The sequence below is a fragment of the Protopterus annectens genome, chromosome 2.part1 (genome assembly GCF_019279795.1).
Source record: "Protopterus annectens isolate FY-2018-M chromosome 2.part1, PAN1.0, whole genome shotgun sequence".
In the NCBI taxonomy this organism is placed as follows: Eukaryota; Metazoa; Chordata; order Ceratodontiformes; family Protopteridae; genus Protopterus; species Protopterus annectens.
Window position 1 is genome coordinate 1,742,577,482 of NC_056729.1, and position 12,603 is coordinate 1,742,590,084.

General features: G+C 42.5%; 1 protein-coding gene across 4 annotated transcripts in view; it reads right to left on the bottom strand.

The window, feature by feature from the left end:
- The window catches only part of ACAP3 (ArfGAP with coiled-coil, ankyrin repeat and PH domains 3), a 1,969,869-nt gene that overhangs the window by 20,839 nt on the left and 1,936,427 nt on the right, over window positions 1-12,603 (bottom strand). For 3 of the 4 annotated variants that reach the window (XM_044063202.1, XM_044063201.1, XM_044063198.1), the window contains one exon: window positions 10,465-10,685. In XM_044063202.1, coding sequence (XP_043919137.1) covers window positions 10,465-10,685 — 221 coding nt within the window. Of the gene's footprint in view, window positions 1-9,078; window positions 9,150-10,464; window positions 10,686-12,603 lie in introns of all 4 variants that reach the window. The other variant, XM_044063200.1, reaches the window with a different exon arrangement.

Below are 12,603 nucleotides of genomic sequence, written 5' to 3' on the forward strand. Positions count from 1 at the left end.
ATAGAAGGAGGAAACTAGTTCAGAAAAAAAGCAAATCCCAAGAAGGAAAGACATCCCTGATCAGTATCAGTAAGAAACTAAGGTCCCTCATGAAATCATCCAAGGCTAACTTTGAAAGAAAAACAGCAAAGTATTCAAAAGATAACCACAAAGCCTTTTTTAGCTATGTCAAGAATCTAAGTGGCAACTCGCAGATATGCTCTGAACTAGTGCAAAATAGCACAAAATATACTGAGCCTACTGATATTGCCAACATCCTGGCAGATAGATTCAGTGCAAACTTCACCCCCTCTCACCCCCAAAAGGGCCCATAACAATAACGGAAAAGTGCAGTGACCCGGAAATCACAGACGCACAGGTGAAAACAGCCCTTTCAAAAGCCAAAAGCACAGCGTCAGTGGGGCCAGATGGTGTCCCAGGCTGCATCTTGCACAAACTACAGAACTAACTAACCCTCCACCTAAACACACTGTTCAGCCTCAGCCTCTCCACAGGCTACATGCCCATAGAATGGTGCACAGCAATGGTTATTCCCCTCCACAAAGGAGGGGCCACAACTGACCCTGGTAACTATCGCCCCATAAGCCTTACTAGCCTGGTCTGCAAGGCTATGGAGCACATCATCATGGAACTCATTAAGAAAGACAGTGGGAATCTCCAAACACTTAACCTGACCCAGTTCAGCTTTGTTAAGGGCAGATCATGCCTACTAAACCTGGTTGACTTCTTCGAGACAGTCACCAAGGCCATAGATGAGGGGAAGGTGGTTCACACAGCCTACCTTGACCTCGCCAAGGCTTTTGACACCATTCCCCACTCAGGAATTATAGAAAAACTCACCAGCCTGAACATAAACCCCTATGTCACGAGATGGCTTGCCAACTGGCTTACAGACAGAATTCACATGGAAAGAATAGTGGGCTCCAGGTCCGACTCTAAACCAGTCACAAGTGGTGTCCCACAAGGTTCGGTCCTGGGACCCCTACTGGTTGGAATATACTTCTCAGAAGTACAGGCAAGCACAGGAGGACTATGGCTAACCAGGTTCACCAATAACTGCAAACTGGGAGCCATAATTGACTCTCCGGCTGACATGGCCATTCTCCAAAAGGGCCTTACTGAGACTGACACCTGGTGTCAAAGTCATGGTCTCAAGTTAAATGCCAAAAAATGCATAGTCATCCCATTTGGGAAAATCTAAACACCCATGAATTACCACACAGGTGGCAGCCCCCTTACTACAAAAGAGGTAATAAGAGATCTGGGGACCCAGGTAGATAGTAATCTCTCCTTTGGCAATCATATTGCCAAAGTAGTTAGGAAATCCTTCTATGTAGCCCATCTAATTACTAATGGGTTTGCATCTAGAAATAAAGAGGTTATTGTGCCTCTCTACACGTCACTCATCAGACCCATCAGAGTACAATGCCCCATTTGGGATGTACCTCACAAGACACTTCCAACAGCTGGAAAGACTACAAAAGTACCTCACCAAGAGGATTACTGACCTCAAACATATGTCCTATGTTGCCCAACTGGAAAAACTCCGGCTGTACTCAATGGCATATCACTTACTCAGAGGTGACCTCTGCCTGACTTGCAAAACCATGTCCAACTCAGAATAGATGGACATGCTCCACCTAAAGAAATCCAAGTCACTGCGAGCCACTCGCTCTAGTGAGCTAAACCATGCCACAACAATAAATAGAACATGCTGGAGGGATAGATTCCTGTCACAGAGAGTCCCCATACTTTGGAACAAAATTCTTAACTACATTAGGCAGAGCCGCTCACTAACACTCTTCAGGAGAAACCTTGACGAGTGGATTGGATGGGTAACAGAAAATACACCCCTGGGATCACTTCATTGGCTCTTCTTGACAGAGGCTCAGTTAATTAATCAATGGGGTGGCAAAAGCTGACACACTCTGGCTAGGCTTATAAATGCCCTCGGGCAGATAGCCTAGTACCTACCTATGAACTTATGAACATACCCTGTTGTATGGAGACCTTGTAGTTAGTTACATTAGCTTATATTAGCTATGTTGAAGGAGATGGCAAAACATACTATATGAGAATAAAGTGGGGAAGGAACTATGTTACATATAAAAATAAAAAATCATCAATGAATTTTCCATTTCATCTTGTGGAACTGACTTAAAAAGTTTGTACATGTACATCTAAATGCACTCATTAGCTGAAGGATACAGTAAAGATGATTCAGTACCACAAGTTGAGGTTTGCATGAGATCATGAAAAAGTGAGTAAGGCAAGTACACGGAGAAATGTGGTCTTCCTCATCATGATAATAATGACAATAATAGTAACACATAATAATAATAATATAGGAATTGCATTGCACAGTGATACAATACAGAACAAGTACTGCTTGCTAATATAATTGAAAACCTCTACTGAGGTATATTATTTCAGAAACCAATTACTTGTTACTTATTCAGAATGTATCCCATGTCACAGTGCACTTATTACATTCTAGCTAACTGTCTCTCATTGATTCATGACAAAATTTGGCTTAAAATAACCTCATGACTGCTCTGATCAACAAAATCTTTGAAATCAGAAATTACGAAATCCTCATTTGCTAGTTACATTACACCCAAACTTGAGTACGGAATAACAATATGGAAACCTTATAAGAAAACAAGCATGAGTAAACTGGAAAGAGTACAGTGGAAATACACCAACGGCATCCATGGAAGTGAAAATCTAAGTTATTATGAAAGAATGAAATATCTGAACTTGCACAGTGTCTCATATAGACATTTGAGTGGAGAGTTTATTCATGTATATACAGCACTGAGGGACAACTACCTCTAGGAATGTTTGGGGTTATCAAAAAGTAATAGAGAATCAGCAGACAACCTATGTAGGAATGACAGGTGTACGAAAAGTACTGACTGGTTCTCTGAGAGAGTAGCTGATGCATGGAACAGACTGCCAAACCATATTAAAGCAAGTACTAGTTTAGATATTTTTAAGAATAACGTGGACACTTATGGGAATAACTGTCTTCGTATACTGGCAGGCTAGAATTTATTTATTTATTTATTTTACATTTGTTTACTGGGATGGTCAGACTGGACGTGGATCCTTTATCAGCAGAGATCCAGGGAGAAAAGCTCCACATAAACAATTACATAGACAGTAATCAGTGTAGTAAATAAACAGTGTTTACAGAAATTGTACTCTATTGGCCGTTTGAGCAGTTTTTCGATCTCTTTCAACTTTCTGGTCTAAAAGCCCCCATTTGCGCTTTTCCTGCCTTTCCTGTAACTAGTCTAGTCCAGATACAGATGTGCTGTATCTAGGACTATTTGTAAGCTTTTGAGAGGTAGCAAAGTGTGCTCTTCAATTTTTCTCTTAGATCTGCTAGTTCTCTTCTCTCCTGCACTTTTACTAACTTATTAGTCTAGCACTTTACTAGACTTCTTGTAGCAATTATTGTAGCACACAAAAGTGCTACCAGCACTAAACGTTCTACAAGGAAATGGTTCCAGTATTTATTATTAATGCCCACCCCCCAGGCATGTCTAAAGGACAGTTCCCTGTGCTTTCTCATATTAACCTGGTGAATTTGGGCATCCTGAGGCAATGTAGCAACTGCCTCATGTACACCGACAACTCTCCCCTCTTACCTCCCAACACTCAGACTTGCAAGAGATGCACTTATATATCCACAGTGGAAGCCATGCACTCTCCAGCCAAGACCGTAATAGCTGGTCAAGAGGAGAAGGTCAACACTTGCACCACACCACATGGAACACATAACCCTCCAGAACACACACCAGCACTGCCTTCACATAAAAACACAAACCACACACCCACCTTTGCAAAGTCTCTCAATAAAAATCTACTCAAACAGCAGAGACCTCCAAGGCATAAACACACTAAACCACCACAACACACACTAATCATGAGACACATAACTCTCCTAAGCAGTGTGGCACTCAACCAAGGCCCCTATGGCAAAACAGCATGCTCAACACACTAGTCATAGGTGACTCAATAGTGAGGCACACTGATGTCCCACTCACTAGGATGAATAAGGAGAAAGTAACAGTCAGCTGCCAGTCAGGTGCCAGGATCCGTGACATAACGCATGGACTCAGGTCCCTCAACAACAGGTATTAATATGACTCTGCCATTGTACATGTGGATGTGAATGAGCTGAGACGTATCTCGCATTATGTAGCCCAGGCGGGTATGACCCTAGCCCTGAGCCGCATCCTACCATCACCCCAGAATGATACCACAGTACAAGCAGAAAATTATTGATTTCAACAATTGGCTAAGTTTCTGGTGTCATTCTAAGGGGATCCAGTATCTGTCTGCCTGGGATGACATGACTGACAGATCTCGATGCCTTGCCAGAGATGGCCTGCATCTGTCAACCCTGGACTTCCAGATACTGGCCAAGACTCTTGCCACCCCTATAGTGCCTTTTTTAGGCAGTGTTCCAAAGACCAAATTACCAATGTAACAGCTACGAACAAAGCAATATGAAGGTCATGCTGCTCAACGCTTGAAGTCTAAATCTCAATATGCACTCACTCGAAGCATTCCTTAAAATGGAGAACACTGACATTTGTGTGTAACAGAGACCTGGGCAAGGCAGCAGAAAGCACCCCTGCACTACCAGGCTATAACTCATTCCACACCTTTCAGCCTCAGAACTTGGACCCAAGCTCCAAAGGTGGTGGTGTTTCTATATTCATAAAGGATGCACACACCTCTAGACTGGTAGCCCAACATAACACATCAGAGATACTTCAGGTGCAGCTAACATTTGGTAAGACAGCAATTCAGGTCATAGCCTGCTACAGGTCCCCAACCACATCCCATGACTCACACTGCACGTTCCTAAGCACCCTGGAAAATATTAGGGTCCAACTTAACCCTCTCATACTGGGCGAATTCAACTACCCCTCCATTAACTGGGAAAACTACTCATGTACCAATACACTTACCCAATGTTTCCTGGAATTCATTAATTCCAATCCCCTGGACCAGCTCATTCTTATCCCCACTAGAGGTAGTTAACATCCTTGACCTGGTCATTACTAACATGGGCGACCATTGCTCTACACCAATAGTCGACTCCTACCTGGTTTGATCCGACCACAAACTAATAATATCCTCCCAAAAAAGGAAGCCAATATGGTGGTCTCCTGCCATAAACAAACTCTACAACAGAAGGAGGAAACTGATGCAGAATAAGGTGAAGTCCCAAGACTGAAAAAAAACTCCCTTATCAGCCTCAACAAAAAGTTGAGATCCCTCATCAAATCCTCTAATGCTAGCAATGAAAACGGAATTGCAGTAGATAGTAAAGACAACTGCAAGGCCTTATATAGTTACGTAAAGAATCTCCACGGCAATACCCAGATTTGCTTTGAGCTACTCCACAATGGTACCAACAGATATTGCTAATATTCTGGCCGACAGATTCAGTGCCAACTTTACCCCCCCCCCCCCAAAAGGACCAATCACAATACCAGTAGATTGTCAGGCACCCAGTATTACTGCTGCACTGGTTAAAACAGCACTATCCAAGGCCAAGAATACAGCTTCTATGGGACCTGACAATATCCCTAGCTGTGTTCTGCATTAACTACAGAGTGAACTGGCACCTTACCTGTGTGCATTGATCAATCACAGCCTCACCTACCCAATGGTGCACTGCTACAGTCATCCCTCTCCATAAAGGAGGAGCGACTACAGATCCTGGGAACTATCGCCCCATTAGCCTGACGAGTCTGATATCAAAGCTATGGAACTGATCATCATTGACCTAATAAACAAGGATATAGGGAATCTCCAAACTCTGGATCCCACACAGTTTGGTTTTGTGAAGGGTAGACCATGCCTGCTCAAGTTGGTTGACTTCTTTGAGTCAATCACCAGAGCTGTGGATGAAGGCAAGGTGGTTCGTACAGCCTACCTTGATCCGCGGAGCCAAGGCCTTTGATACCATTCCCCACTCAGGAATCATAGAAAAACTCAACTAAGATAGGCATCAACCCCTATATCACTAGGTGGGTTGCAAACTGGCTCACAGATAGAAACGACAGTGTGAAAGTAGTTGACTCCAAGTCAGACTGTCGACCAGTCACGAGTGGAGTCCCACAGGGTTCGGTCCTGGGTCCTGTCCTGTTTGGTATGTACTTCTCTGAAGTCCAGGCCAACATGAAGTGACTCTGGCTGACAACGTTTGCAAGTTGGGAGCTATTATTAACTCCCCAAGTGATGTTGACATCCTACAGAAAGGCCTCACTGAGACCAACGACTAGTGTCAGAATCATGGCCTTAAACTCAATGCCAAAAAATGTGTCATCATCCCCTTTGGGAAAAACCCAGTTCCCATGCATTACCACAGTGATGGTAGTCCACTGAACACAGGTTGACAGCAACCTCTATTTTGACCACCACATTGCCACTGTGGTCAGAAAGTCCTTCTATGTGGCACATCTCATTACTAAGGGTTTTGCATCCAGTTAGAAAGAGGTCATTGTCTCTCTCTACTCTTCCCTCATTAGGCCAATCATCGAGTATAATGCCCCATTTGGCATGTACCTCACTAGAAATCCAAACTAACAAAAACCATAGAAAAAGACTTACGAGCAAGCAACGGAGTATCCAACAATTAAACGTGAGCATTTTCACTGAAACAAGTGAATCAGCTTCTTCAGACAACTTAAAAAATCGTAACTTCCCAGTTTAAAAATACTAGCACAGGACACCTGCAACAACTGGAGAGGCCATAAAAGTACGTCACAAAGAGGATCCTAGGCCTTAAACTCATGTCCTAATATGGACAGACTCAAAAAACTCCAACTATTCTCTATCTCATATCACGTACTTAGAGGCGGTCGCTGCTTGACTTACAAAGCCATGTCTGACCCTGCTCAGTTTGAAATGCTCCATCTAAATAAATCCCAGTCCCTCCGCTCCACATGCTCCAGAGATCTCAACCTCATTACCACAATCAACATAATGTGCTGGTGGGACAGGTTCATAACCCAGAGACTGCCTATGCTATGGAATAGACTTCCCATACATAGTAAACAGAGCACCACACTGGCCGTCTTCAAGAGAAATCTTGATGAGTGGATGGGAAATAGAAAATTCACCCTGGGGATCACTCCAGTGGTTCTACTCGACAGAGGCACTGGGAACTAAGGTCGGGTGGTACAATGCCAGGATAACCCTATGGGCTAGGCTTGTAAAGGCTCCAGGGCCATTAGCCTAGTCCACACCTATGAACCTATGAACAGTACAACATAACATAACATTGCAACCTTGACTTGACGTTGGCTCCTTGGGATATGTAGTACATTATATAGCATCACCTAGTTTGCAGCATTCACAGCAATAAAGCAATGACAAGCAAATACAGTAAATCAGTGATGACAAATACTCTAGCGAGCAGATAGTTTAGCATAAGACTTAACACTGTAAAATGTCTTGTACGAGTTTTTGGCTTAAGTTCATACACAATAATAAATACACATAGTATTTATTGCCCCTCCCTGAAATATTTGTATGTAAACTCCAGCACAGCAAATACAAGGATAAGCAGGAAAAATTCTACAGACAAAGTAACATTTAATTAATGAAAGCAGCATGAATAAACACACACACAAACACGCGTGTGCGCGCACACACCACTGTCCATAACTTACCCCGATGACGGCTGGTATCAAAGGAGTTTTATTCTCGTCTTCGTCATTGACCCAGTTGACATCAGCCCCATGTGCCAAAGATGGTAGTCCACTGAACACAGGTTGACAGCAACCTCTATTTTGACCACCACATTGCCACTGTGGTCAGAAAGTCCTTCTATGTGGCACATCTCATTACTAAGGGTTTTGCATCCAGTTAGAAAGAGGTCATTGTCTCTCTCTCTACTCTTCCCTCATTAGGCCAATCATCGAGTATAATGCCCCATTTGGCATGTACCTCACTAGAAATCCAAACTAACAAAAACCATAGAAAAAGACTTACGAGCAAGCAACGGAGTATCCAACAATTAAACGTGAGTGTTTTCACTGAAACAAGTGAATCAGCTTCTTCAGACAACTTTAACTTCCCAGTTTAAAAATACTAGCACAGGACACCTGCAACAACTGGAGAGGCCATAAAAGTACGTCACAAAGAGGATCCTAGGCCTTAAACTCATGTCCTAATATGGACAGACTCAAAAAACTCCAACTATTCTCTATCTCATATCACGTACTTAGAGGCGGTCGCTGCTTGACTTACAAAGCCATGTCTGACCCTGCTCTGTTTGAAATGCTCCATCTAAATAAATCCCAGTCCCTCCGCTCCACATGCTCCAGAGATCTCAACCTCATTACCACAAACAACATAATGTGCTGGTGGGACAGGTTCATAACCCAGAGACTGCCTATGCTATGGAATACACTTCCCATACATAGTAAACAGAGCACCACACTGGCCGTCTTCAAGAGAAATCTTGATGAGTGGATGGGAAATAGAAAATTCACCCTGGGGATCACTCCAGTGGTTCTACTCGACAGAGGCACTGGGAACTAAGGTCGGGTGGTACAATGCCAGGGTAACCCTATGGGCTAGGCTTGTAAAGGCTCCAGGGCCATTAGCCTAGTCCACACCTATGAACCTATGAACAGTACAACATAACATAACATTGCAACCTTGACTTGACGTTGGCTTCTTGGGATATGTAGTACATTATATAGCATCACCTAGTTTGCAGCATTCACAGCAATAAAGCAATGACAAGCCAATACAGTAAATCAGTGATGACAAATACTCTAGCGAGCAGATAGTTTAGCATAAGACTTAACACTGTAAAATGTCTTGTACGAGTGTTTGGCTTAAGTTCATACACAATAATAAATACACATAGTATTTATTGCCCCTCCCTGAAATATTTGTATGTAAACTCCAGCACAGCAAATACAAGGATAAGCAGGAAAAATTCTACAGACAAAGTAACATTTAATTAATGAAAGCAGCATGAATAAACACACACACAAACACGCGTGTGCGCACACACCACTGTCCATAACTTACCCCGATGACGGCTGGTATCAAAGGAGTTTTATTCTCGTCTTCGTCATTGACCCAGTTGACATCAGCCCCATGTGCCAAAGATGGTAGTCCACTGAACACAGGTTGACAGCAACCTCTATTTTGACCACCACATTGCCACTGTGGTCAGAAAGTCCTTCTATGTGGCACATCTCATTACTAAGGGTTTTGCATCCAGTTAGAAAGAGGTCATTGTCTCTCTCTCTACTCTTCCCTCATTAGGCCAATCATCGAGTATAATGCCCCATTTGGCATGTACCTCACTAGAAATCCAAACTAACAAAAACCAGAGAAAAAGACTTACGAGCAAGCAACGGAGTATCCAACAATTAAACGTGAGCGTTTTCACTGAAACAAGTGAATCAGCTTCTTCAGACAACTTAAAAAATCGTAACTTCCCAGTTTAAAAATACTAGCACAGGACACCTGCAACAACTGGAGAGGCCATAAAAGTATGTCACAAAGAGGATCCTAGGCCTTAAACTCATGTCCTAATATGGACAGACTCAAAAAACTCCAACTATTCTCTATCTCATATCACGTACTTAGAGGCGGTCGCTGCTTGACTTACAAAGCCATGTCTGACCCTGCTCTGTTTGAAATGCTCCATCTAAATAAATCCCAGTCCCTCCGCTCCACATGCTCCAGAGATCTCAACCTCATTACCACAAACAACATAATGTGCTGGTGGGACAGGTTCATAACCCAGAGACTGCCTATGCTATGGAATAGACTTCCCATACATAGTAAACAGAGCACCACACTGGCCGTCTTCAAGAGAAATCTTGATGAGTGGATGGGAAATAGAAAATTCACCCTGGGGATCACTCCAGTGGTTCTACTCGACAGAGGCACTGGGAACTAAGGTCGGGTGGTACAATGCCAGGGTAACCCTATGGGCTAGGCTTGTAAAGGCTCCAGGGCCATTAGCCTAGTCCACACCTATGAACCTATGAACAGTACAACATAACATAACATTGCAACCTTGACTTGACGTTGGCTTCTTGGGATATGTAGTACATTATATAGCATCACCTAGTTTGCAGCATTCACAGCAATAAAGCAATGACAAGCCAATACAGTAAATCAGTGATGACAAATACTCTAGCGAGCAGATAGTTTAGCATAAGACTTAACACTGTAAAATGTCTTGTACGAGTGTTTGGCTTAAGTTCATACACAATAATAAATACACATAGTATTTATTGCCCCTCCCTGAAATATTTGTATGTAAACTCCAGCACAGCAAATACAAGGATAAGCAGGAAAAATTCTACAGACAAAGTAACATTTAATTAATGAAAGCAGCATGAATAAACACACACACACACACGCGCGTGCGCGCACACACCACTGCCCATAACTTACCCCGATGACGGCTTGTATCAAAGGAGTTTTATTCTCGTCTTCGTCATTGACCCAGTTGACATCAGCCCCATGTGCCAAAGCTTCCGCCATGACAGGCAGGTTCCGTGCTCGTGATGCCTTGTAAATCAGCAACCCAGGATGCAATTCTCTCAGATCCTCAGAGTCTGATGGCTCAGGTTCAATTTCTCCCTCCCCACTGGATTCCTCAGAAATTTCACATCCTGTAGAACAGCAGAAGTTGTATTAAAATTCTGTTTCATTTGACACACACACACACACACACACACACACACACACACACACACACACACACACACACACAATTGTGAATAAGGCTTTCTAGATCTTTCTATGACAAGGCAGTTTTTAAGTAATAAGGTCTAATTAACCAATGGTGTTCAGTGCTTGGAACAAAGCTTTCACTAGCAATTGAAAAATAAATCCTGTTCTCTGCAACAGTGCGCAGATGCTATAACACAAACCAGAAGCAGTATCTGTCCAAATTTTTCCAAAATATCACAAACAGAAAAGGAGAAATCGTACCTTTCTGAAAAATTGCTTAGTGTTAACAGAATCTTGCTATCAAAAGGAGGGTCTTATTACTCTGCCACCTACGCACATTTTAACAATATTTTTTTCAGTGTTGCTAGTTTCTGTTTACTGTAATTCTCATTTTTTTCAGTTGCGTAATATAAACAAATGGAAAAACAAAACCTGAAGAAATGCTGAAATCAGATTTCTGTACTATAAGAGTGCCTAACTGCTTATATTATTTTATTTATGGAAATTGCATTAACGTTCACCATTATTTGTGCTCATTTACATTCTTCAGAAGCAGAAAAGTGCCAAAGCAAAAAGAGAACATAAGTTGGTTGTGAAAGGGGCGAGGGTACAGGATGCAAGTATTCGTGTCTTTTAAAAAACATAATAGTCAATTGACTACTTTAAACTATCTACCTGTATATACAATCTCAGTCAAAACTATGGCTGAAAAGGGTCAGTTCAGTTTCTTAGGTACAATAAGGCTAATTCAATTTAAATTAAAAATGCAACTGCATATAGACATGCATTCTGCTTTTAACCCTTCACCACTCACCCAATGCAGCTTTCCATTCCCTTCACAACGTCAGTGGTGCAGTACATCAAACACTGACATTTGGTGTTAGAAGGCTGCGGGTTCTATTCCCACGCAAGGCAGATAGGATTGCTGAGATTGCAATGCCAACTGGGAGGGTGTACTACCGAGTGTGCCATCCTTTGGAAGAAACCTTAAACCAAGGTCTCATCTGCTTGAGTTGGTGGCAGCTCAGTTGGATGTAAAATATCCGATGGCACTTATCAAAAAGAGCAGGGGGAATGTTCACTGATGCCCTGGCCAAATTTCTCCTAGTGCTATAAATACCACTTTGGGTCTCTCCTGAAAAGAAGCTACTTGCCTAATTTGAGGTGGGGTTGGGACAATGGTTAAGGTGTTTACTTCACAAATATAAGGTACAGGGTTTGATTGTGCCTAGGGTTGCAATAATCATCCGACTAATAACCTAGTATTTACCTATGAACCTATGACTAACCCAGCCAATCAGTGCATTCCCTTTGAAATAAAGAAAACCATCTTGCATAAACATGGGTTTAATAAAAATAGGACTTAAGAGAAGGGACAAAAAGGGGCATGTTGAGGACACTATCAATAGATACTGATCAGTCTAAATTACATTACTGGTATTTAGAAATAAATGCCGATTTGGCATTTGTGGTCAGAACTGAAGTACTTTAGTGTTGTGGGGCTGGGGGGGCATCACAACTTTTTCTGCTCCTCAGCTCAGAGTTGAGGAGTGTTGGTCTGCCAGAATGGATCTGGCTTGCCCCTATGAGAAGAGTACCAGATTTTGTTGTTGCTGTTGTTGTTTGTTTGTTTAAGGATTATAGGTAGGGAAGAACAGACTTAGTTTGCTCCTTAAGTAAGGAGTGCCAGATAGGTGAACACCAGATCAGGGTTACAACTGGCATCAGAATAGCGAGCTACACCTCTGCCGCCATCATCTAGTGATGCCCTAAAATTCGACTTCAGTACATCTGTCAAAATAAGCGTTAATATGGCAAATTTCTTTTTGTAATCCCTGCAATTATTAGCATCTTGCA